This window comes from Nomascus leucogenys, chromosome 13 (assembly GCF_006542625.1).
Source record: "Nomascus leucogenys isolate Asia chromosome 13, Asia_NLE_v1, whole genome shotgun sequence".
NCBI classification, from domain to species: domain Eukaryota; kingdom Metazoa; phylum Chordata; class Mammalia; order Primates; family Hylobatidae; genus Nomascus; species Nomascus leucogenys.
The window spans coordinates 88,154,240-88,180,815 of record NC_044393.1 but is presented as its reverse complement, the minus strand read 5'-3'; the positions used below and the strand labels follow the sequence as shown (position 1 = coordinate 88,180,815).

Genomic DNA, 26,576 nt, shown 5'->3' with positions numbered 1-26,576 from the left:
GCAATTCTCCTGCCTTGGCCTCCTGAGTAGCTGGGATTACAGGCGCATGACACCACGTCCTGCTAATTTTTGTATTTTTAGTAGAGGTGGGGTTTCACCATGTCAGTCAGGCTAGTCTTGAACTCCTGACCTTGTGATCCACCCGCCTTGGCCTCCCAAAGTGATAGGATTACAGGCATGAGCCTCCGCACCCGGCCAAAATAAGTACTTTCATTTTCCCTATTCTACATATGAGAACACAGACTCAGCAATGTTAAGTGACTTACTCAAAGTTACAAAGCTAGTACATGGTAGAACTTGATTTTGACCTCAAATCTAACTTCAAAAGTTGATGTTTTTTAACAACCACTTATATTGCCCTGATATTTTTCAGGTTTAAAAAAAAAATAAAAGTAATATGTGTTCATTGGAAAAAACTTAAAGTATTATGAAAGAAAAATTTCCATATCGTTACTTCTCTTTCTAATCCTACTCTCTAAGAATTATCCCTATTTCATATGTTCCTTTCAGTCATATATTCATATAGTGGTTCTTTACCTTAGCTGTACATTATATCCACCTGGGATGCTTTCAAAAAAATACTGATAGCTGGGCTCCAGACCAACCATTAAATAAGATTACCTGGGGATGGGGCCCATGCATCATTAATTTCGAAAGCCTCCCAGGTGATTAAAATGTGCAGTTGTAAATGACATTACATTATCTAGATGCTTCTTCTTGTTTGCCCTTTCTTGTCTCATTTGTTGATACTCCTTCCTCCTGTCCCATAAATACAGATGCTGTTTTGGAACCATATTTTTCTATTTTTAATCATTTCTACAGTATTTATTTCACTTCAGCAATTGAAAACCTTCCATATTAATCTGTCAAGACTCTTAAAATAACTCCTAAATCTATTCTCAAGTCTTTATCTTTCTCCAAGCTTAAATTCCAGACTACTATATAACCCATAATTCTCCAGAAAAATTAATCTGGTTTCAATTTAGAAACTAAATTTGAAGTTAAAAGATTAGATGCAGAAACTCATAGTAGTAACTATCCAAATAAAACTGTATCTGCGATGGAGGCCTGAACTAGTGAAGAAATGGAGTAAATATAAGATACTGTCAACAAGAAGAGAATAGGATTTAGTAACTGAATAGAGATGGAGATAAAGAGAAGGGGAGTCTAAAACAGCTGTGGTTTACTGGAAGAACTGGTACTACAAAAAGGAATAGAGAAATCAGAAGGAAAAAGCATAGTTATTATTATTGCCACTTTTGGATGAAGAATCTCAGTAGTATTAGTTGATTTGCCCAGTGTTACCAGGTATCTGAATTGAGAGCAGCTGTTCTGCATCTCACTATATTACTTGGTCAACAGAATCATAATCTAGCCCTAAACCCAACCACCCATCCAACTTGAGTGTCTGCTATTCCCCAGTACAAATTTACTGTTCTAGTAAGATCAATCTGCTCACAATCTTTTACATATGTCAGCCTCATTCTAGCTCCATGTCCTTGACTAGAATGAACTCTCAGTCATCCTTCAAAGATGCAAAAATATTTCCCATTTATTTTAAACCACAGGGGGATATGTTCCTTTGTCTTGCTCAAAAAAACAGACACCTGGATCTACACTGCCTTGTGCTTCTTTCCAAATATTAAATATATTCCTGTTCTCACAAGGATTTCCTTAAGGAAACAGATTAGTACTTTAAAACTTATCTCCTCCACAGTGAGGAGGGGTTCCCTTGGAGTAAAGCATTATTTGCTGGGGCATCTCCTTTCATTCATCTTTCTAATTGCTGTGATGTACCAAAGCAGAATAGGACTGAACTCAGTCGAGACGGGAAATCGTTATTCACCAGATTGTGCCTGATGAGTTCTTTAGCAAATTCAAAGGATGAAGAAGCATTGTCCATCAAGCTTTTGAGTTCTGCCTGAAATTTAAAAAAGAAAGGCTTATGAAAATGACAAGTGTATAGTTCTTATACCATATATTGACACAATGGTTTATAATTTACAAGGAATTTAACATGCTATTTCATTCGATCCTCATGACTCTAGATCAATGTAATTATTATTATCCACATTTTCAAATGAGGGCAATAATAAATGGAAACAATGAGGCTTATAAAAGTTAAGGGACTTGGGCCGGGCGCAGTGGCTCATGCCTATAATCCCAGCACTTTGGGAGGCCAAGGCGGGCAGATCACAAGATCAACAGATCGAGACCATGTTTCCTCTGGTCAACGTGGTGAAACCCCATCTCTACTAAAAGTACAAAAAAATTAGCTAGGCGTGGTAGCACGCGCCTGTAGTCCCGGCTACTCAGGAGGCTGAGGCAGGAGAATCACTTGAACCTGGGAGGCGGAGGTTGCAGTGAGCCAAGATTGCGCCACTGCACTCCAGCCTGGTGACAGAGCGAGACTGTCTCAAAAAAAAAAAAAAAAAAGTTAAGTGACTTGAAACTTATACTAAGCAGCAAGTTTGAAAACTGGGATACACAAGTCTGAAGACTCCTAGAGTTAGTTTTTTCTTTCAGTGTCAAAGGTGATTAACGAGCTAAGCCTTAAACAACTAAGGTTGATTCTTTAATCTGAAAGGAGATGTTAAGAAATCCTCCTTTCATCCCTTTTCTATTTCTATTAGTGGGTTGCTAAGCTTTTCTGGATAAAATCATTAAATTCTTGATTGTTCTTCACTAACTACCACAAACTCATTCTGCCTGATCTCATAGTTGGGAGTGCATGTCTGCTCAGCAATTTTTTTTTATCACTCTTCTCTTGTCCACAGTACAATTCCAAAGTTTTGGGTAGTATTAGTTTACATCAGCAGTTTTCAAGCTTTTTGGTCTCAAGATCCCTTTTATACTCTATAAATAATCTCAAAGAATTTTTGTTTATGTGGGAAATAGCCATCAATACTTATCATATCAGAAATTAAAACAAAATTTTAAGTATTCAATTCATTGAAAATGGTAGTAATAATACGCCTTAAAATATGTTGGAATTAACATTTGGTCTCAATTTCAGAGCAACTTGTCATTACTGAAGATAAAAACAATTAAATTTTTTAAAAGTTTAAAAATAACAATAATAAACCCCACTACATATTGACATACATATTTTTTACTTTAAGAAACTGTATTTATCAAATCAAAAATTTAGTGAGAACAGTGTTATTGTTTTACATTTTTTGCAAATCTCTTTAATGTCTGGCTTAACAGGGGATAGATGGATTGTCATATCTGTATCTGCATTTGATCTATTTTAAGACCATTTGGTGCCAGGTGACAAGGACAAAAAAGAAAGCCCAATACCAGCACAAGGTGGGAAGTCTAGTGAAAGACCCTTCCCACAATCAGCAGGAACTACTAAAGAGCTACACTGGCAAAGGAAGGATAAAATGGAATTTTCTATGAACTTTTTGGGGACCCCTTGTACATAAATTAATAAAATAAAAAAACAGTTATATAATAGGATTTTTGAAAGTTGATTTTTGAAAAGACTAAAAAAATGTGAAAATGTAAATGAGATTGTCAAATTTTTAGAAAAATACAACTTACCAAAAATAACACAAGAAGAAATAGAAAACATGCATAGTCCTATAACCACTAAAGGAACTGAATTAGGTAATTTAAAATCTTCCAAACCTAGACAGTTTTGTCAATGAGTTCTACTAAACATTTAAGAAATATAAAAGCCAATCTTATACAAACATTTCCAGAAAATAGAAACATATGGTACCTGCTTCAATTCATTCATTTTCCTTTGAGATAATCTTTGCACCAAATCCTGACAAGAACTATACCAAAAAAGCAAATTATAAACCAATCGAACCAATATGTATTGATGCAACAAATTAAATAATAGCTATCTAATATGTGATATGTAAAGAGAAGAATGAACCATGATGAAGCTGGGTTTATTCTGGTATAATGTTGATTTTTAAAATATTTTGTTTTTTGAGACAGGGTCTCACTCTGCCACCCAGGCTGGAGTGCAGTGGCACCATCTTAGCTCACTGCAACCCCTGTCCCCCAGGCTCAAGTGATCCTCCCACCTCAGCCTCCCAAGTATCTGAAACCACAGCCACAAGCCACCACACCAGGGTAATTTTTGTATTTTTAGTAGAGATGGGATTTCACCATGCTGTCCAGGCTGGTCTCAAACTCCTGACCTCAAATGATCCGCCTATCTCAGCCTCCCAAAGTGCTGGGATTACAGACATGAGCCACCATGTCCAGCCTAAAGTTGATGTAACAGTAGAAAATACTTCAAATAATTTGCCACAAGAATAAAGGAAAATGATATGACTGTCTTAATAGACGAAGAATACAAGATGTTATACTTCAACATCTGATCCTTATAAAACCTCTTAGCAAATTAACACTAGAAGGGAAGTTCCTTAATCTGATAAAGGATATCTTTAAAAATCTACATTAAACATCATACTTAATGATGAAATATCATCAAAAGCTTTTCCTTTGAGATAAAAAAACCTTACAAGGATATTTCGTTTTTTACTTTGTTTTTGTTTTTGTTTTGAGATGGTGTCTAGCTCTGTCGCCTAGGCTGGAGTGCAGTGGCATAGTCTTGGCTCACTGCAACCTCTGCCTCCCAGATTCAAGCCATTCTCCTGCCTCAGCCTCCCAAGTAGCTGGGATTACAGGTGCATGCCACCATGCCCGGCTAATTTTTGTATTTTTAGTAGAGATAGGATTTCACCATGTTGGTCAGGCTGGTCTGGAACTCCTGACCTCGAGTGATCTGCCTGCCTCGGCCTCCCAAAGTGCTGGGATTACAGGCATGTGCCACCACGCCCAGCTAATTTTGTATTTTTAGTAGAGATGGGGTTTCACCATGTTGGTCAGGCTGGTCTCGAACTCCTGACCTCAGGTGATCCATCCAGGTTGGCCTCCCAAAGTTCTGGGATTCCAGGCGTGAGCCACCGTGCCTAGCCAGAAATGGTTTCTTAAGATACAGAAAGCACTAAACATAAAGAAAAAGATCAATGTGACTATGTTTCAGCCTATAAAATCTTTAATAATTACAAATATTTACTGACAGTTTACTATGTATATCAAGTTAAGGACTTTACATACCTCATACCATTTAATCTTCACAAGAACCTACAATGAGTCAATACTATTTTTTCCCTGTTTTACAGATGATGCTTAAGGAAGTTAAGTATTTCACCTGAAGTCACATAGCAACTATGCCAGGGTTGAAATTTGGGTCTATCCGATTCCAAGCCCAAACTCATCATCACTACCCTAGAGGCTGTGCCAGTTTTGGGGGAAAAGTTCTTCAACTCTTTAGTCTCTAAAACCAGCAGCTTTCTCCTCCTTTTTTATTTTTTTAAACCAGCATCTTACATTCAATGTTTCTATTTTTTCATCATCTACTTGCCATCCTTTCTGCCACACCCTTTATGAGAATTCTCAATCTGAGTTGTTACTCACTCACTCCTGATCTCCTTGCAACCTAGCTTCAAGCTCCAATAATAATGATATCCTGTGGCTCACGCTTGTAATCCCAGCACTTTGGGAGACCGAGGCGGGTGGATCACGAGGTCAGGAGATCGAGACCACGGTGAAACCCCGTCTCTACTAAAAATACAAAAAATTAGCCGGGCATGGTGGCGGGCGCCTGTAGTCCCAGCTACTCGGAGAGGCTGAGGCAGGAGAATGGCGTGAACCCGGGAGGCGGAGCTTGCAGTGAGCCGAGATTGGGCCACTGCACTCCAGCCTGGGTGACAGAGCGAGACTCCGTCTCAAAGAAAAAAAAAATGATATCCTAATCAGATAAGGAAATGTAGGAAACTCTAATTAAAATGGCCTTTTCTCAGTCTTCATTTCTGCTGACCTTTTGTACCTCCTCCTTCTTTTAAATGTGATTCTCCTTAATTTGTCAGTCATACTTTTAATTTCTCATTCAACAAATAAGTAGTTGGCATCAAATTTGTGCAAGCATTGTGCTCAGTCCTGGGACACAAATGTCAAAAGACACAGTCTCAACCATCAATGAGCTTGTTTAGATTGAAGATAATTAGGCAACTGACAAATAATAAGCAGAATGGAGACATTTTTTGTGTGTATATGGCAGGACATTTTAGTGGTTACGTCTATGTTGGAGTCAGATAGACAAAAGTTTGAGATTTGAATTTGCCACTTGTTATGTTAGTTGCATAAGCCTGAACAAGTTACTCAAAGTACTTTAAGAACTAAGTCAATCATTACAAATTATTTCCTGTTTACTTTAGAAAAGCAGGATGCTATTGGTGTTTGTGAGAGACTAAACAATATAATATAGACCCTATTATACAAGTTAGAAGAGTGTCTGAATTTAAATAGCTTATTAAAATTATAGTAATTAAACATAAACTCTATCTTACTGCTACCAAAAAAAGGTTCTTCTGGTACATTTGACATAGCCTTCTACTGCTGGAGTACATTATAAAATCAATATATAAACTACATTGACACAATTTCAAAGGAAAAAGCTTGTCTTTTGGGGTTAGAAGTACACTCTGATGTCCTAACTTGGATAATGCTAGGTGTATACTATAGATAGGATATTGAGTAACCATACTATGGAAATGACATATACAGACAAAATATAAACATTTAATAAATTGGACCATACACCAAAATTGGTAAATTTCCCCAAGACTGATTGACTCCAGGTAGAAGGGCAAGAATGTATTTCATTTATTTGTTCTTACTAATGGGTGAAAACTCTAAAGACACCAAATTGCTAATTCAGTCTATTACTAAACTGCTGATGCTGGAAACAAGCCAATTAGATAGACTTGGGGGACTCTTTAGTTGAAATGACTATTATCCCAAGAATGTATTTTATTTAATATATAAGTATATATTATGTGCTCAAGTGTATACTAAGCAATTCAGTTTGGAGGGCAAGGGTAGGATTTTTAAAGTTTGACACATGCAGAAATTTTACATTTAAATTTTGGTGGCTTCTGACATCAACTAAAGTAATAACCATGTTAAATTATCTATTTATATCCATATATTTGTATATAGATATAGTGTAGAACATATTCTCTATTCTTTATCTATGTATGTATCTACCTATATCTATATATGTACATATATGTGTATATGTTAAATAAAATTATGTTATTAAAATGTTAGTAAAGTTACATGTTATTTAAAACATGTTAAATTAAATAAAAGGAGGTAATAATCTATGGCCTCCTGTGTTTTCTCGATTTCCTACAAAACGAGAACTACGATAGCCTCTAACCACAGGCTTGTCAGGGAAATTAAATAATGGATTTAAAGTGTTCTGCATGGTGCCTACAAGTTAGCCAATTTCCAAGTATTTATAAAATGTCCACTATTTTTGCCTCTTGGGCTAACCTTAAAAAAGAAGTTGACGTGTACCAAGCAGAGAAAGAAGGAAGTCATTCCAGGAGTGAGAATGCTGCACACAAAGCTATGGTGGTAAGACAGTATGACATGTAGAACAAATTCAGTGGTCGGACTGAAGATAACAAGACTGACTAAAGGCAGGAACACTATTTAAAGAGCCAAAATAAGAGGTAAGAAACTCCTGGATTAGAATAGTGGCCAAGGAGAGGAAGGGATAGATAAAAGATATATCTAGGATGTATAGCTGATAGGAACTAAGGGATGATTATATGGAGATGAAGAAGAGAGCCAACAGATATGCCAGGTTTCTTTCTTTCTTTTTTTTTTTTCTTTGAGACGGAGTCTTGCTCTGTCGCCCAGGCTGGAGGGCAGTGGAACGATCTCGGCTCACTGCCAGCTCCGCCTCCCGGGTTCACGCCATTCTCCTGCCTCAGCCTCTCTGAGTAGCTGGGACTACAGGCGCCCGCCACCACACCCGGCTAATTTTTTGTGTTTTTAGTAGAGATGAGGTTTCACCGTGTTAGCCAGGATGGTCTGATCTTGTGATCCACCTGCCTCGGCCTCCCAAAGTGCTGGGATTACAGGCGTGAGCCACTGCACCCAGCCCAGATATGCCAGGTTTCTAATGTGGTTTACTGGATGTATGTTGGTGACATTCAATCACAGAGCCACACACAGATTTTAGAGGAAGAAGCTGAAGCATTTGTTTTTTGGTTTTTGGGTTTTTTTGAGACAGAGTCTCGCTCTGTCGCCTAGGCTGGAGTGCAGTGGCTCAATCTCGGGCTCACTGAAACCTCCACCGGCCCCCAAACCCCCCAGGAGCTGGGATTACAGGCATGCGCCACCACACCCGGCTAATTTTTTGTATTTTTAGTAGAGATGGGGCCGTGTTGGCTAGGCTGGTCTCAAACTCCTGGCCTCAAGTGATCTGCCCACCTCGGCCTCCCAAAGTGCTGAGCTACAGCGCCCAGCCAGAAGCATTTGGTTTTAAACATAAGCATTTGGTTTTAAATGTAAGGCATCTCAGTAAAATAATCTACAATTTAACGGACATAACACAGAGAATTCAGAAGTCAACATTCTTTTTAGAATACCCGATAAACATATAATTAGGTTCTTATAGAATCACACTGGCAATGACAAAGGGATATTAATCAAGAGTTACAGATAACAGAGTTTCATGAATAACTTGGAAAGTATAAAGTAATTCAAATTGGAATGAAGTACATTAAAAACACACTTCCATCAATACCTCCGCTGCTCTGCCATTGTAAAGGCGAAAATGATTACAGGCTTTAAGATTGAGTGCGATGGTACTATCAGGAATTTGCTGAAGGTAAACAGCCAAAACTTCTTGAGACACATCATAGTAATCCAACTTGTAGTAGCAAAGGGCTACATAAACATTGAGGGCAAGGTATTCCCTATTAGATGAAAGAATTAGGGTTAACCATTTAAGTCTACTTCACGGAAATGTCAAATTACAAAGCTCAAACGGACAAGGCAAAGAGGACAGTTCATGAACCTGCCTTATGAAGAAAGAGGGCAAGATATAATCAGTATAATTTTTTTCTTTTCGCATTGCAATATTTGGGTGTTTTGATATAAGTAGAGTGAAAGATGACAACCAGAGAAGGGAAAGTTCATGCTATTCATACTGAAAAACTAATATATGCAATAATTGAACATAAACACAAGCACAGTCCACACAGAAGACCAACAGACAAGACATGTAGGCTTGATGGCTGGAAATGGAAGCAGGTAGGAGACTAAGAAGGTAATGCAAAAGAGGATGGAAGGAAGGGGGATGAGATATTTTTTGGGAAGGGAGAGAGAGGCCAAGTGTTTAGTGATAAAGTTGGAATGTAAATTCTTAAGAATGGTTTGTATCTAATTTTGTCAGCAAGTTACCTACAATGTAACTATAATACTAAGTTTGATACATCTAGACCATACATTTCAACCGGGGTAATATCAATATCACCCCCAAAGGGGAAAAATTGGTTCTTAATGGGAGGATGAAAAAATCATACTCATTTTATATGTAAAGCACAGTTATACATATAGTACATAAATGGATATATATTAATATACATCTATCAGTATATTAAAATTTCATGGGAGGGCAATTGGGGGAAAAAGTCTTTTAGAAGGGTGACAATGCACAAAAAGGTAGAGAAAGCCTGATTTAGACAATATCTAATTCTTAATCTCACCAAATTATCAACTAAACAGATTTGAACACATAGTGGTACTAGATCCAGAGGACACTAGATTCTCAAACTAGTTACAGAAGAAACTAACAAAATGAAAGAAATGTAGAGTAGGCATAAAAGGACACAGACCTGTTATCTAGCAGTATTCGCTTATATATATCTATAGCTTCTTGGTAGTGAGATCGCATATAGTGGATTGAGGCCAAACTGAGTTGATCTTCTGTGACATCCTGAAGATTTTGATGAAAGCTCATCAATTTTTTCTCATCATTAAACTAAAATTGTGAGAGTGAAAAAGACATGTAAAGATTCTTATTAGTGTTGTTAGAGAAATCAATATCTATGTGATAGAGATTTTAACTCTTCCTTCTTTAGCCATTGTGTCTCTCTCTTCTTCCTATTTCCCTTAGGTTCTTTGTCTTCTACTTCATTTCCCCTGCAAAGAAAGAATGGAAATAGCCTCTGGAGGCATAGCTTGACAATGACAATGGAAAGCCCTTAGGTTACAGTTAATATTATTTGACCCCTCCCCTTATCTTTTCTTTTTCTTTATATTTTCTCCCTTTCCTTTTTTTTTTCTGTCTACTCTCTTTACTATTACCTGGTAACATTTTTAATCCGTTCTTTCTTTTTTTTTTTTTGAGACGGAGTCTTGCTCTGTCCCCCAGGCTGGAGTGCAATGGCACGATCTTGGCTCACTGCAACCTCCGCCTCCCAGGTTCAAGCAATTCTCCAGCCTCAGCCTCCCAAGTCCCTGGGATTACAGGAGCGTGCCACCATGCCCGGCTAATTTTTTGTATCTTTAGTAGAGATGGGGTTTCATCATGCTGGCCAGGTTGGTCTCGAACTCCTGACCTTGTGATCTGCCCACCTCGGCCTCCCAAAATGCTGGGATTACAGGCATGAACCACTGTGCCCAGCCAATCTGTTCTTTCATATCTCATTCTTCTTGGTAGACAATAGGGAATCAAAATGTATTTCTCATCATGTAACCTAGTGTACCCAATTTTTAATTTCCTGCTCTACATTTTTTCATCCTTTCTTCAGTTACTATACATTGTTGTTGTTTGAGATTGTCAGAATTCTATCCCAACCTTGTAATGCTTATTTCGTTAGATGGCTGCTGCAAATATTAGTTGCCTTTTGCTTATATATGGGGCAGAACAGATATATTTTTGACAGTGACCCTTAATATGTAGATTGCTCACTCCTGCCTGTTACAGAGAATGACTTATTAGCTTAAAAATTTTGTAAAGAATTGTCTTCTGTAGACTATCTAGTTACATGGAAAAATGTTCATGATACATTTTTAAGTGAAAAGCCTGGTTATAAAACAGAATATACACTATGATCCAAATTTGGCAATATAAATATAGATATATATACACACATAAAAATACAAATTTTTTAAAGACTGGAAGAAAAGAGAGTAAAATATTACAGTGTTAGCTCTATGTGGCAATCTTACATGAAATCTTGATTTTTGTATGTATGTAATTTGCTATTTCCTAAAAGTACTGTGAACATGTATTATTTTTGTAATCAGAAGAAAAACACGATAAAATATATTTCTTTAAATTCAAAGACTTTCACTACTAATAATATTAGAGTAGCTTATAGTATGCAGTGCTCCCACCAAGAACATCTAGAAAATCTTAAAAACTACTGAAAAATCTGTGTAAAAGGGGCCGGGGCAGTGGCTCACACCTGTAGTCCCAGCACTTTGAGAGGCTGAGGTGAGCAGATCACTTGAGCTCAGGAGTTTGAGACCAGCCTGGGCAACATGGTAAAACCCTGTCTCTAAAAAAATTAGCCGGGCGTGGCGGTGCACACTTGTAATCTCAGCTACTTGGGAGGCTGAGGCACAAGGATTGCTCAAGCCTGGGAGGCAGAGGTTACAGTGAGCTGAGATGGCGCCATTGCACTCCAGCCTGGGTGACAGGGAGTGAAATCTTGTCTCAAAAAAACAAACAAAAAAAATCTGTGTGAAGGGTTCAGAGAGCTACCAAGTGAGTGAAGACTTGAGATACCAAGATCCCGAGCAGAACAAAAGTGCAAAGAGGTGATTCTGATATTTAGTACCATTTTTTTCTCTAATGGTACCTACCAATTCTCAATTGGTGGCTGAGTTGCTGAAAATTAAGCAGAGCTTCAAGAAGTCTTATGGGCTTAATGGACAAAAAAATAGAGATTGGGGCCCACCAAGCTATCAGTTGGGACCATTGGAAAGCTACCCTAGAAACAGAGGTAAAATGGAAATAGACCAGCTTTAAATTGTTACAATCTCTGACAGGTATCGTTGATTTGCCCCTTTTCTATGTGCCTGCCAGAAGTAAAAGTAAATTCTAAATCCTCTCTGGAAGAAGACAAAAGCATCCAGAGACTCAAATTATCTCTATATATTTTAATATACAATAGCCAGCATTAAACACAATATTGCCAAGCAAACCAGGAGATAAGAACATTTGACTGAAAACCAGGAAACAGCTGTCTACTATCGGAATTACTAGACATGGACTTTAAAAATAACTGTTATCAATATATTTAAGAAATTAAATTTAAAATTAGGAAATTTTAACTGGAAATTAGAAATTTAAAAAGTAATAAAATGTAAATTCTAAAAATAAATACAATAACTGAAATTAAGAACGAAATAGATAAATGGAATAGCTGATTAGACACAGCTGAAGGACGATGATTAGTAAAATAAATTTCTGCAGGAAATATACAGAAAATGTGACAAAGTGTTTACATGTGATACAAATAAAAGGTCTATATACATACATATTACTGGGAGCCTAGAAGGAAAGAAGAGAGTATAGAGCAGAAGCAAAATTTGAAGTAACAATGACCAAGGATTTTCTTAATTAAAAAAAGAAAAGACCTCGAGCAAGCACTATGAACGTGATGTAGCGTAATACAAAGAAAACCGTATCTGGGAATATTATAGGAAAAGTGCTAATAACAAAAACCAATGTATAAATCTTAAACATGATCAGAAAAAACATCTTCATAGGAGCAACAATAAGACTGATGGCTAACATCTCAGTAGAGACAAGGACCTAGGAAGCAATAAAGCAACATCTTCAAAATGCTAAGCAAAAATAATTACCTACCTAGAACTCTACACTGAGAAAAAAATCCTTTAAAAAAGATAGTCGAATAAAAATATGTTTAGACAAAAACTGAGAGAATTCATCACCACTAAAGGAAATATTAAAGGAAATTCCTCAAATGGAAAATGATTTTAGATAGGAGCACAAACATGCAAGAAGAAATGAAGAGCAATGGAAAGGATAAATATGGCTAATTATAAATGAATATTAACTGCATAAAACAGTAATAAAACAGTCTTATGGGATTAGAAACATATAGACACTTAAAATATATTTCAAATTTGCACATAAGATGGAGAGTAAATGAGTTTAAATGATCTAAGGTCCTTTAATTTTCTAGAAATTGGTAAAAGTACTAATCAATATCAAACTTTTTAATATGCAAAAGACACATGATATGGTAACTGCTAAAATAATATTAAGAATGTACATAACTAGCAAGCAAATTGAGGATAAATACATAGTTTTTAAAATCAATCCAAAAAAAGACAAGAAAGGAGAGAAAAAGGAACATAGACCACATGGACCAGCTGGGCAAATAGAGAACTAATAATAGGATGGCAGTTATGAAGCTAACCGTATTTGTAAATACATTAAGTAAATGGATTATATACTAGAGTTTTTTTTTTAATAAAGATTTTAACTGGATTTTAAAACCCACAAAACTCATTTATATGCTGTTTATAAGAGTCACCTTAAATTTAAGGACATAGAAAGGTAGAAAGTAAAAGGATAGATGAGAGATATAATAGGCAAATGCTACCCAAAAAAGCTAGTATAGCTTACAAATATGACAAAGAGAAATTTTTTAGAGATGAGAGATATTTCATGATAATATATGTTTCAGTCTACTAGGAAGACATTATTGCTAGACAGTCTACTAGCAATTCTAAGTTTGTGTGCACTTAATGACAGAGTCTGCAAAACATGTAAAGCAGAACTAAAAAGAGAAAGAGACAAAGTGACAATTACCATGTGGAATTTCTAAATGTACCAAAAATATTTTCATATAATGCCTGTGGATGATTAAACTTTCTGTAAAACAACTTAGCAATATCAATTAAAAGCTTTAAAGTTGCTCATATCCAATAGGTATGTCCATTTCTAGGATGTTCAGAATGACATTTTTATAAATTTTTAAAATTATAAATAATCTAAAAGTCAAATAACTAAGAAACGTTGAATAAATAATGGCACATATGATGCATTTGGTGGAATGCTATAAAACAATTTTTTAAATAAACAATTATTTAAAATTTTAAATTTGAAAAATTATTTTAAAATAATTTTATCATTATCAAAATTTTTACAAAATTATACAGCAATTCTGAAAAGTGTATATTTATTTCTAGGAGTCAGGAGAAGGAGACTCTGAGTCTGTTTCCTAAGAGATAATAGGATAGTTGACACAAACTAAACTTATTTTTTTTTTTGAGACAGAGTCTCGCTCTGTCGCCCAGGCTGGAGTGCAGTGGCACGATCTCGGCTCACTGCAACCCCCGCCTCCTGGGTTCAAGTGATTCTCCTCCCTCAGCCTCCCCAGTAGCTGGGATTAAAGGCGTGTGCCACCAAGCTCAGCTAATTTTTTTTGTATTTTTAGTAGACACATGGTTTCACCATGTTGGCCAAGCTGGTCTCGAACTCCTGACTTCAGATTATCTGCCCGCTTCAGCCTCCCAAAGTGCTGGGATTACAGGCGTGAGCCACCATGCCCAGTCTAAACTTCTTATATGACTGTTGCTTAAGGAGAAATAAAACCTAACATCTCTGAATAAATTCAGCAGGTAAAGAACATTGATAGAGGAGAAAATATCAATTTCTCCTCTATACAATTAACAGTTATATTCCACTTGTTCTAGAAAACCATTAACAAGAATTTCTAATTAAGTATCTCTCACTAGTGTTAGTAACAAGAAGGAAGAAAAATAAAAATATTTTTAAAACAAAAAAATGTGAAATGAGAACATAAATACCTTGTGAGCCAAGTGGAAGAGGAGGCGGTTTTGGAGTCGGCTTTTTGAAGCTGAAAAAAAAATCCAAGCTGCTTATTAAAGAACTCAACAGTCTAGCAGTCCCTTGTAGGAATGAAATGAGACTCGGATGAATCTTCCCAAACCTTACTTATCTGATCCTAATATGTCTCTGCTAGAATACATAGTGTTTGAGTCTGGTCTCCACCTGCAGTAGCAAAAACAGCATCAAGAACTAGAAGAGAAATGTGCTAAGATTCTGCTCTTCTCCACTGCTTGTTCTACCTGATCCTATTACGGTGATCCCCGACGCAACACTCCACACACAGGGTTATAGTAGCAGCCCGCCTCTGTGTTGTTCATATACCAAACCAAACAGTGGTAAGAGACAACCACGGTCATCTCAATGTGTGTATGAATCCACTCTCATTCACCTCTTAGTCCCAGTATTCTTTGTTAATTCCTTCTGATATCTCCTTTTCCACAATTATACTGCCATATTTTCCTAAATACTAGCCCAGTCTCTATCCCACAGATTTTCTAGCATAATTATGTGCCATACTGAAACAGGCAGTCAAGCAAAAATGTTAACAGCTTTTAAGTTCCAAATCTCCTTTACACTCTTGGAAAACTTTCTGATTCTGGATACCCGATTCTTTTTTTTTTTTTTTTGAGACGGAGTCTCGCTCTGTCGCCCAGGCTGGGGTGCAGTGGCGCAATCTCGGCTCACTGCAAGCTCCGCCTCCCAGGTTCACGCCATTCTCCTGCCTCAGCCTCTCCGAGTAGCTGGGACTACAGGCGCCCGCCACCACGCCCGGCTAATTTTTTTGTATTTTTAGTAGAGACGGGGTTTCACTGTGGTCTCCATCTCCTGACCTCGTGATCCGCCCGCCTCGGCCTCCCAAAGTGCTGGGATTACAAGCGTGAGCCACCGCGCCCGGCCTCTGGATACCCGATTCTATCTCTTTTACAGAAAAAGTCATACTTCAATGCATAAGAAAGAAAAAAAAATATGGAAATAGAGATAGCTACCACGATCACCTTATATGTGTCTAACACTGTTCTTAGCACAGATAAAGCCTACAAATATGAGATAAAGTAAGTAATATAAAAGACCTTATAACTAAATTAGGAAAAACTACATTAGTACATATGAAATAATTTGGGTGCAAATCAAGAGAGGCTTTGCTGGGCGTGGTGGCAGGCGTGTCTGTAGTCTCAGCTACTCAGGAGGCTGGGGCTGGAGGATGGCTTGAACCCAGGAGTTTGAAGCTATAGCATGCTATGCTCAGACCTATGAATAGCCACTGTACTCCAGCTTGGGCAACATAGTGAGACCCTGTCTTTTTTTTTTTTTCAGAGTCTTGTTCTGTTGCCCAGGTTGGAGTGCAGTGGCGCAATCTCGGCTCACTGCAAGCTCCGCTCCCCGGGTTCATGCCATTCTCCTGCCTCAGCCTCCCCAGTAGCTGGGACTACAGGCGCCCACCACCACGCCCGGCTAATTTTTTTGTATTTTTAGTAGAGACGGGGTTTCACCGTGTTAGCCAGGATGGTCTCGATCTCCTGACCTCGTGATCCGCCCGCCTCGGCCTCCCAAAGTGCTGGGATTACAGGCGTGAGCCACTGCGCCCGGCTGACTCTGTCTCTTTAAAAAAATAAAAAAGTCTTCAAGTTCCATGTTTGCCATGAATTTGGGCTGAAATTCTTTATATGTATAAATTAATTCTACCTCGAATACATTCTTCCCTATCAAACATTACAGTGCCCACTTTCTCTGCATTTCCTTGAACTTAATTTGGTTCATACTTTAACAAACTTTTTTTTTTTTTTTTTTTGAGGTGGAGTTTCACTCTTGTTGCCCAGGCTGGAGTGCAATGGTGCGATCTGGGCTCACTGCAACCTCCACCTCCCGGGTTCAAGTGATTCTCCTGCCTCAGCCTCCCGAGTAGCTGGGATTACAGGCATGCACCACCTTTTGTATTTTTGTATTTTTAGTAGAGATGGGGTTTCTCCATGTTGGTCAGGCTGGTCTCGAACTCCTCACCTCAGGTGATCTGCCCACCTTAGCCTCCCAAAGTGCTGGGATAATAGGCGTGAGCAACCACGCCCAGCCATCTTTAACTTTTTCTACCATGTTTCCCTTTTATTCTTATTTTTAAATTTGAGTACAATCGCCCTGAGATGAATATCATATGTAAGAAAGCAGAAGGGATGATTTCTGGATTCTTCAAACTGAAATTGCTGGGTTTCTCACTTAGAAACAGGAAAAGCAGCCAAAAAGTCCACAGCCATAAGAGCCTGAACAAAACTATACCTAACTACCACCAACAGCATGCCCACCCTCCTGTGATGGGGCCTAAGAAAGACGCATGGACCTTTTTCTTCTTTTGTCCTTCTGTTTTTTGGCTGTAGCCTGGTGAGGGGTAGCACTAACTCTCTCTTTAAACATAGTTACTCTAATCCAATATTCTTTGAGGATTAAAGCTATTTTTTTAGCTTTCTAATATCAATTTTTTTTCTCAAGAGAAGAAGGAATACATTGTTTTAAAATCTTCAAAACAACTCTTAACTATGAATGAAGAATATCAGATATAAGAGCCCCTTTACCTTTAAATCCAGCTGCTTCAGCTTGTTTATACATCCCAAGAAAGAAGTAGGTGCAAGCTAGGTTCACCCAGACTTCAGAATTACAATTTTCCTCTTTTGTAGCATTTTCGTATTCCTGAAATATATAGTAAGCAGTGATCTCGTTTTGGCAGCAAAGCAATTGATGGGCCATTCTTCCACAATGGAATAGGATTTCATACTGAGATTAAGCAACTTCACATTTAGGGAATCCTACACACTCTGCAATTATTCTATCCTGAAAAGGTTAAATACTGAAACTAAAGCTCAGTCCTGCATCTGCAGGGCTATTGTCCATATAATCTTATACTTGTGGTTTTTGTCCCCCAATTAATACTGATAGGGACTAACAAACAGTAGAAACAAAAAGTAACTGAAATATTTTATTTCTGCTAACTTAAAAAGACATACAAAATACCCTTTAAGAAATTCACACATTCTTAAAATCTGATGGCTTTAATACACTACAAGTTTCATTTCATTCTAATTGTTTTCTGGCTTTTTTGGCATTGAGGGGGCCTTCATATTTTTAAAATGTTTTGTTTTTCCTGCCAAGGACACTTTCTAAGACTCACTTTGTTAGTGACATTTTCCATATACTCTCACTTTTTATCGGTCTTTCCCAGGTGCCTTTATTTCATTTTCTTACTACAAGTGGGTTGTTCTTTCTATCCTCCTATGCCTTTTACTAATACTACCAGCCTCTATTCTGTCCTTTTCACATCTTCCCTTTTCCTTCACCAACTTTGTTGCTTTGTTCTTCATCTCGCCTCCTCATTACCTGTCCTTGAATATTTTCATTTTAGTTATGAAGGTTCTTCAAATTTGCTTAGATTACATCTTGGGAATGAGAATATGTAGGAAATGTGGCTGGGCGCAGTGGCTCACGCCTGTCATCCCAGCACTTTGGGAGGCCGAGGCGGGTGGATCACGAGGTCAGGAGATCGAGACCATCCTGGCCAACATGGTGAAACCCCATCTCCACTAAAACACACAAAAAAATTAGCCGGGCATGGTGGCGCATGCCTGTAGTCCCAGCTACTCGGGGGGCTGAGGCAGGGGAATTGCTTGAACCCAGGAGGCGGAGGTTGCCGTGAGCCAAGATCGCACCACTGCATTCGAGCCTGGGCGACAGGGCAAGACTCCTCAAAAAAAAAAAAAAGAAAGTAAATCCATAATCCTATTGATTAATTATTGTAGATGGGTAGGGTTTACAATGACCAAGAAAAACAATTTCCCCAAAACAATTCTACTTGTAAAAATATAAATATAATCATTCCTATGTCTAAAAATAACCAAGCAAAGGAAAAGAGAAATTCTCTTGAGAGAAGACTCATGAAAGTTTTTATCAAAATGGCTTAATTTCCCTGTTCTGAAGATTGACTTAATAAATGCTAATACCAATATGTTGTACAATCTCATTAGTATGCATGTAAAAGTAAAACGTACACAAGATACATGTACATATACAGTAGCCCTCCTTTACCCACAGGGGATATGTTTAAAGATCCCTAGTAGATGCCTGAAATCTTGGATAGTACTGAATCCTATATATATTATGTTTTTTTCCTATACATACACAGCTGTGATAAAGTTTAATTTAGAAGCTAGGCACAATAAGAGATTAACACCAATAATGGATAATAGAACTATAACACTATATGGTAATAAAAGTTATGAGGATGTGGTCTCTTTTGCTCTCTCTCTCTGAAAATATCTTATTATACTGTACTCACCTATTTTTAGACTGAGATTGACCTTGGGTAACTCAGATGGACCTCGGGAAGCAAAACCATAGACAAGGGGGAACTACTGTAATGGAACATATTAACATCAGATGATTACTGAAGCCATAAATTTTTAAAAAGTTAGTGGTTACCTTCATTAACAAGTATAATTGAGGAATGCAAATAGGTAACTTCTTTTTGTTTCCTTCTGCATTGTTTGAATTTTACCATGAACATGTATTATTATAATATAAAGTTTAATAACATTTTAAACACAGTTCTGTTAGGAAAAAAAATTTTTTTACACTAACCTCCAGAGCTCTCTTGTAGTCACCCAGATGAAAGGCACAATATCCAATCCACAAATTAGTATCCTCTTCTTCTTCCCCAACATGACGTTTGAACTTCAGGTTAAAAATGTATTTAAAAAACATGAAAATTTTGAATAGTAAACTCTCTGTTTAAAAAAAAATGCTATGTTGGGTTACTGACGAACAACAGGCAATCTAAGTATTAGAAACATGACAATATGAGGTTTAATTAAACCTATACCTACAGGACAAGTATCTTCTAATTGTCACAGAAATTTATATTTTCAAGTATTTCATATTTGGCTTTCTGTATTTACTGATATTATACTCCAGAAAGCATTTGAGTTGCCTAACAATTCTGGGTGATATATAAAGAAGAGAATTATGTAAAATATTTAAAGCCAAATAACTGAAGGTTAGAGAGGCTGAACCATGAACTCAAGGCCACACGGCCAGCATGTGTGCTGGCAGGGACTTAAAGAAATGCCTGACTCCAAAGCCTGTGTTGTCACCCTCCACGCTCTACTGCATTTAACCTCCCGCTTGAGTCCTGTTGCATTAACACACGCATATATTTACTAATAGGTTGTAATCTTTCACTGAGGACAAGCCATTAAATCTTTCTATTACCCTTGAGCAGGCTAGCTTACAAGGCCTACAAGAGTTAAGGATGTTCAGAAGACTTGGCCTCACTTATGTCCATTGTGAACAAATATTTATGAATTCCTCAGCCAACAAAAGAAAAGCCTTATTTTGGAGGAAAAGACTGAGACCTTGACGGAGAATTCTGAATTTCCATGGTAAGATGAGTTTTTTTTCACTCTACAGGGTGTAAATCAAATAGGGAGCCAACACTTATTTACGGAGCATCACTATAGAACTTCAGGTGCCTCAGTCATTACAAGATGAAGACATCCCTTTGATATTTTCTTGTCTGGGCTAAGAATTTACTCCTGTAGCTAACTCTACAACATTAGAAATCCTCCTCATACCAAATGCTATGAATTTGAGTATCGTGCCTTAATTCTAGAGAAATTCTCATGTGAGGTTTCCCTGAATTCCCTGGAGCTACAGGAAAGCCCATGAGACTTCCTTACTCCAAACCATAGCAGTTTCCATTCCCACGCAGCAGGGTACTCCAACTAACGACCTAAGAATGTGAGCAAAGAGCAGAGCCTCCCTGCCAACTTAAAGGCAGCCTGGCCCTGTAATCCCAGCATTTTGGGAGGCCAGAAGCAGGAGGATCCGTGGAGCCCAGGAGTTCAAGACCAGCCTGGGCAACATGGTGAGACCCCTGTCTCCACACACACACACAAATAGCCAATCAAATGAAAATTAGCCAGGCATAGTGGCACGTGCCTGTAGTCTCAGCTACTTGGGAGGCTGAGGTGGGAGACTTGTGTGAGCCCTGGGAGGTTGAGGCTGCAGTGAGCCACCATCACGCCACTGCATTCCAGCCTGGGTGACAGAATGAGACCCTGTCTCAAAAATAAAATAAAATAAATAAAGGCAACCTGGTGTTATGCAATAAGGAAAATGTGGTCATTGTCTTAGAGAAAAAAGAGGAAAACAGACTGATGAAAATAGATACATACATAGCACTCAGTCCACTGATTCACAGAACTAGAAGGTTCTTCCATGCCAACTCCCCCACTGTAAAGATGAGAAAGCTGATGCCCAAAAAGCTAAACAACACGCTCAATGCCAGAGCACTTAGTAAAAAGGCAAACTAGGCCGGGCGCGGTGGCCCACGCCTGTAAGCCCAGCACTTTGGGAGGCCAAGGCAGGTGGATCACCTGAGGCCAGGAGTTTGAGACCAGCCTGGCCAACATGGTGAAACCCCATCTCTACTAAAAATACAAATATTAGCCAGGTATGGTGGCAGGCACTTCTAATCTCAGCTACTCAGGAGGCTGAGGCAGGAGAATTGCTTGAACCAGGGAGGTGCAGGTTGCAGTGAGCTGTTGCGCCATTGCACTCTAGCCTGGGTGACAAGAGTGAAACTCCATCTCAGAAAAAGAAAAAAGAAAAAAAAAAGAAAGTGAACTATTCATGGAAGATGGAGAAATATATGTAAACCTAATTATAACAATTATTAATGGTAGATTCAGAGTAATATGGATGGAGCAGCATTTTAAGAGAAATGAGTGTGGCACAACAAAACCAGACCATGCTGTCAGAACTCTTCATTCTTTGGTGCAACCCTTCACCCTCCTATAACATGTGTTTCCCACAAAGCAGTTTTTCAAAGCGTAGTCTCCTGGGACCATTTCCATCAGAAGCACTTAGACTACTCACCTTAAAATGCAGATTCCTGAGCACCACTGCAGACCTAGAGCAGAAGCCCAGGAATCGATATCTTATTAAGCACCCTAGGTAATTCCAATGTATATTAAAAGGTGAGAACTACTGCCTTGGAGATTTGAAATATTTTCTGGGGCTATATTTTCAACCATAAGCATGTTAGAATTATTTAAATTTGATCAAAATTTTAGAACACATAATAGGAAAAAATCATACATTGAACAAGGGTTGGGATAAGCAATGTGTGAAATGACATTGTATTAAATATCCCTTCATATTTTTAGATTGTAATCACCATTGGTGAACTAGACATACTCAAAAGTGGCCCTCAAGAAATAAGTTTTTTTGGTTTGTTTGTTTTGTTTTGTTTTGTTTTGTTTTGAGACAGAGTCTTGCCTTGTAGCCAGGCTGGAGTGCAGCGGCATGATCTTGGCTCACTGCAACTTCCGCCTCTCGGGTTCAAGCGATTCTCCAGCCTCAGCCTCCCGAGTAGCTGGGACTACAAGCACGTGCCACCACGCCCAGCTAATTTTTGTATTTTTAATAGAGACGGGGTTTCACCATGTTGGCCAGGATGGTCTCGATCTCTTGACTTCGTGATCTGCCCGCCTCCGCCTCCCGAAGTGCTGGGATTACAGGCGTGAGCCACCACGCCCGGCCAAGTTTAGTTTTTTTAGTTCATTTTTTATCAGGTTTATAGTTAACTTGGAATTTGGAATCTGTGCCTGACTAGATTTACAGGGGATTTGTACAGGAAGCCCCAGAATGCACCCACCTATTTCTTTCTTTCTTTTTTTTTTTTTTTTTTTTTGAGACGGAGTCTCGCTCTGTCGCCCAGGCTGGAGTGCAGTGGCGCAATCTCGGCTCACTGCAAGCTCCGCCTCCCGGATTGACGCCATTCTCCTGACTCAGCCTCTCCGAGTAGCTGGGACTACAGGCGCCCGCCACCACGCCCGGCTAATTTTTTGTATTTTTTAGTAGAGACGGGGTTTCACCGTGGTCTCGATCTCCTGACCTCGTGATCTGCCCGCCTCGGCCTCCCAAAGTGCTGGGATTACAAGCGTGAGCCACCGCGCTCGGCCCGCACCCACCTATTTCAACAGCATAGCAACCAGCATTCACCCAAGCATTCATCTACAGTCTGGTATTCATACGCTAAGAAGCAACGTTCTTTGGGCATTACCTCCAACAGGGTAATAGCTCCAGTGAAATCTCTTTTTGAAAGTAGCTCCTCTAGTTTTGGAATCTTCCTATCTCTCTTCTTTCTTTTGTCAGTGTGCTGTACGCCTCTGCCTACAGCAGGTTTGGCCCTTGAAAGCATCTGTAAAAGAAACAAAGACAGCTGTATGGTCCAATTCTGATTATCAGATTTAAACTGAGAATGACAGCTCTGTAATTTATAAATCAAGGCCGGGCCCAGTGGCTCACACCTGTAATCCCAGCACTTTGGGAGGCCAAGGCAGCGGATCACGAGGTCAGGAGTTTGAGACCAGCCTGGTCAATATGGTGACACCGCATCTCTACTAAAAATATAAAAATTAGCCGGGCGTGGTGGCACGCGCCTGTAGTCCCAGCTACTCGGGAGGCTGAGGCAGAAGAAACGCTTGAACCTGGAGGCGGAGGTTGCAGTGAGCCGAGATCACGCCACTGCACTCCAGCCTGGGCGACACAGCGAGACTCCATCTCAAAAAAAAAAAAAATTATAAGTCAAATCCTTAACAACGAACCCCAGGAAAGCCTATTCAAACTCGTTTTGTAACAAGTATTCTACTAGAAGAGCCATCACCCAATACTTAGGAAGGACCAAAAAGCTATTCCTAACTTTATCTTCTCTGGCTAGAGATGCTTTCGCACAGCTTCTGTCATCTCAGCTTTCCCTTCCTCTGCTTCCCATCCCACGAGTGGTTTAGACTGGGTAAACGGAGAAGCAGGAGGGAAGAAAGCATCGAGGTATTTACAGTTGCATCTCTGTCCCCCGTGGGAACACGGGGAGAGCTGGTGATTACCCTCTGCGGACACACCTAGACTTTACACAGAAGTGTGCTGGGAACCTCTAATCGCCAGCCTCAGGACCTACTCAAAGTACTCCCTCACTATTCAGAGCCACTAACCATCTTGACGTCGGTCTTGTGAGTCCCCTCCAGATAGCAAACGCCGCTCCTCAGCGTTTCGCCGCATCCACACAGCACGCTCTGTCTCCACGGCAACCCCGCCGGGAGGCTGGTACGTACGGGAGAAAAGCTCGTTGGAGAACCAGCGCCCGCGGCTTCTTGGTTCCGTGCAGCTTCTGCAGCGGAAGAGCCGAGGTTCCTCTTGGGAGGAGAGCGTCGTTCTCTGTGCTGATAGCGAAAGTTTGGTTGTGTCTCTATTTATGAGTTTACTTTAGGAAAAGGCGAATTGGAATGGCATTGTTTTTCAAATGCAAGTTTTCTGGGAAATAAATTTTCAGGGACCACTTCCGTTTTGGGCCGCGTTGGACTCCATAGCAACCCTTGGCTATGTGCACCGCAGAATCTTGGTCTCCGGCTGGTGCGGGAAGCTTAGAAAATTTCTGTTGAAGGGGTTGTAGTTCCGTGATTTGGAGGCAGGAGTGCACCAAAATACAGTTTCCTATTTCCACAGATACACCTACACACAATAGAGAACTGTAATAAATATTTGTCGATTGAATGACTTAATTTATCTATCTTACTCCTGAACCCAGTTAATACAGGGGCAACCATAGTCTTTAAATTCACGAAATCGTGGAATGTTAAAGTTGGAAGGGACCTTACAGGACCTCTGGTCAACCCCTCAGAATTAACAGACTGAAGAACTAACATCTTGTTAGTTAACTAATGTCAGCCTAAAATAACCAAAAAGCTCAGGGATCCAGTTGAAAGAGTTTATTCAAGTGCAAAGTGTGAGGGCGGCTATCCCGGGAACCACTGACAGCAAAGAATGGTGATCAGTGCTCCCTGATGTAGGGAAAGGTGCGGGTCGTTTATATCGCCAAAACAGGGGTGCTGTACGTAATTACAGCATTTTCGAGATGAGGCTAAGGTACACAGAAGATTCAATTCACTACTATTGATTACACTCTAAGGGGGCTGTTTAATATTCTATTGTAAAGAGGTAACAATCACAAGGGAAAGAGGTAACAATCACAAGGGTCTCTATCTCCAACGTCATTTAGTCTGAATAAAGAATAAAAAATCTGGCCGGGCGGGTGGCTCACGCTTGTAATCCCAGCACTGTGGGAGGCCGAGGCGGGCGGATCACGAGGTCAGGAGATCGAGACCATAGTGAAACCCCGTCTCTACTGAAAATACAAAAAAATTAGCCGGGCGTGGTGGCGGGCGCCTGTAGTCCCAGCTACTCGGAGAGGCTGAGGCAGGAGAATAGCGTGAACCCGGGAGGCGGAGCTTGCAGTGAGCCGAGATCGGGCCACTGCACTCCAGCCTGGGTGACAGAGCAAGACTCCGTCTCAAAAAAAAAAAAAAAAAAAGAATAAAAAATCTGGTTAATGTATAACATCAACACAAAGATCAGGAAGCAACAGTCATGCACCAGAGAAGAAAAACAGCCATATTCTGTGATTTAGGTTACAGGGCTTAACTTTTCCCCTTGGCGTAACACGTTTGGAAGGTGCTGAAATTTTCTTTTCACATTTTCCCCTTTTCTTCAAAAGCTTTCAGAGAAAGCGTTATAGAAGAATTATATTCTCAGGCCGTGTATTTGATGAAACCTCATGTCACTAGGAAGGCCCCTTCCTGGCAGTCACATCCCAGGGAGGAGGGGAAATTGGAAAGGACCAAGTCCGTATTATAATGCAACAAGAGAAAGTGGTTCTGGAACCTGATTCAGGCTACATGGCTGCCTCTTCAATCAAACAATTCTCTGAGTAGTCTTTGTTCTAATTTTCTCAGCTGTGTGTTGACCCAATTGCAGATAAATACCATAACAGCTCTGCAAACAAAGGCAAGACAAAACAGGAACTGTGGTAATTCCTAAAATACATAACAGCTTTTGCCACCAAGTTCCCCAAGATCTCAATCAACTACTTAACCAGTAGCTTAGAGAGGGTTTTGGATCCGAAAGGTTAATTATTAGAGTTTTTCAAATCAGTCATTAATTTGGTGACATTATTTGATTCATCTGGGATAGAAACACAGCATTCAGTTTCCGTCATAGCACAGGTTCCTCCTTGGGCTGCAGTGAGTATGTCTAAGACCATACAGTTTTGTAATACAGTCTTCTCATGAGAGTAACTTCATTATTTAATAATGAGACATTCATGTGGCTGTCATCTGGGGCCTTTTGTGTGTAATTGGTTAGGGCCTCTACATGGCAAATGACATCTTCAATACCCAGTTGTGGTACAAAGACAGAAGCGAATCTAAGTGGCTTCTGGAAGGTAAGTACTTTCTATTTCTTCTGTTAAAGACACTATTGCGTAAACCTTTACAGTAAGTTCCAGATTCATCCTTTAAATAACATCCGTCTGTAAACCCAACAACATCAGCCTAAGTAAGAAAAGTCTCTTGCAGATCAGTCCTAGGAGAAAACAAGTTTATCAATTAGAGTTATGCAATTGTGTGGTGTTTCATCTGAAAGTGAAGGAAGAAGAGTTGCAATATTTAGCTTATTACATCTAGAGATGGTGACATGAGAAGCTAAAAGAAGTGAAACTTCCTACGAAGCTAGTCTACTCATTGAATAATGTTGAGTGTGGTGTCAGTTTAGCAATGCTTCCACAGAATGAGGGATGAAAACAGTAAGGGGAGTTTTAAACAATTTCTTTTCTCCCAGAGTGTAAAGAGAAAGGAAAGGCCTCTTTAAGTTCCATGGAGCACCCCCATTCTTTATTTTCTGCCTCCACCTGTTGTTCTTTCCTTTTTAGTTTTTGGCAGTTCTTTTTAATGTGATCAGGCTTTTTGCATTA

General features: G+C 39.2%; 1 protein-coding gene across 1 annotated transcript in view; it reads right to left on the bottom strand.

Annotated features, from left to right (window-relative positions):
• TTC26 (tetratricopeptide repeat domain 26) overlaps positions 1 to 23,874 on the bottom strand; it is a 54,998-nt gene extending 31,124 nt beyond the window's left edge. The window contains exons 1-8 of the mRNA XM_003261401.4: positions 23,764 to 23,874; positions 22,836 to 22,973; positions 19,349 to 19,441; positions 17,293 to 17,407; positions 14,689 to 14,738; positions 9,729 to 9,874; positions 8,636 to 8,807; positions 1,847 to 1,921 (exon numbers count right to left, since the gene is read on the bottom strand). Of these exons, the coding sequence (XP_003261449.1) occupies positions 1,847 to 1,921; positions 8,636 to 8,807; positions 9,729 to 9,874; positions 14,689 to 14,738; positions 17,293 to 17,407; positions 19,349 to 19,441; positions 22,836 to 22,973; positions 23,764 to 23,766 (792 nt within the window). The 5' untranslated portion in view covers positions 23,767 to 23,874. The remainder of the gene's footprint in view (positions 1 to 1,846; positions 1,922 to 8,635; positions 8,808 to 9,728; positions 9,875 to 14,688; positions 14,739 to 17,292; positions 17,408 to 19,348; positions 19,442 to 22,835; positions 22,974 to 23,763) is intronic.
• Between the last annotated feature and the right edge of the window lie 2,702 nt (positions 23,875 to 26,576).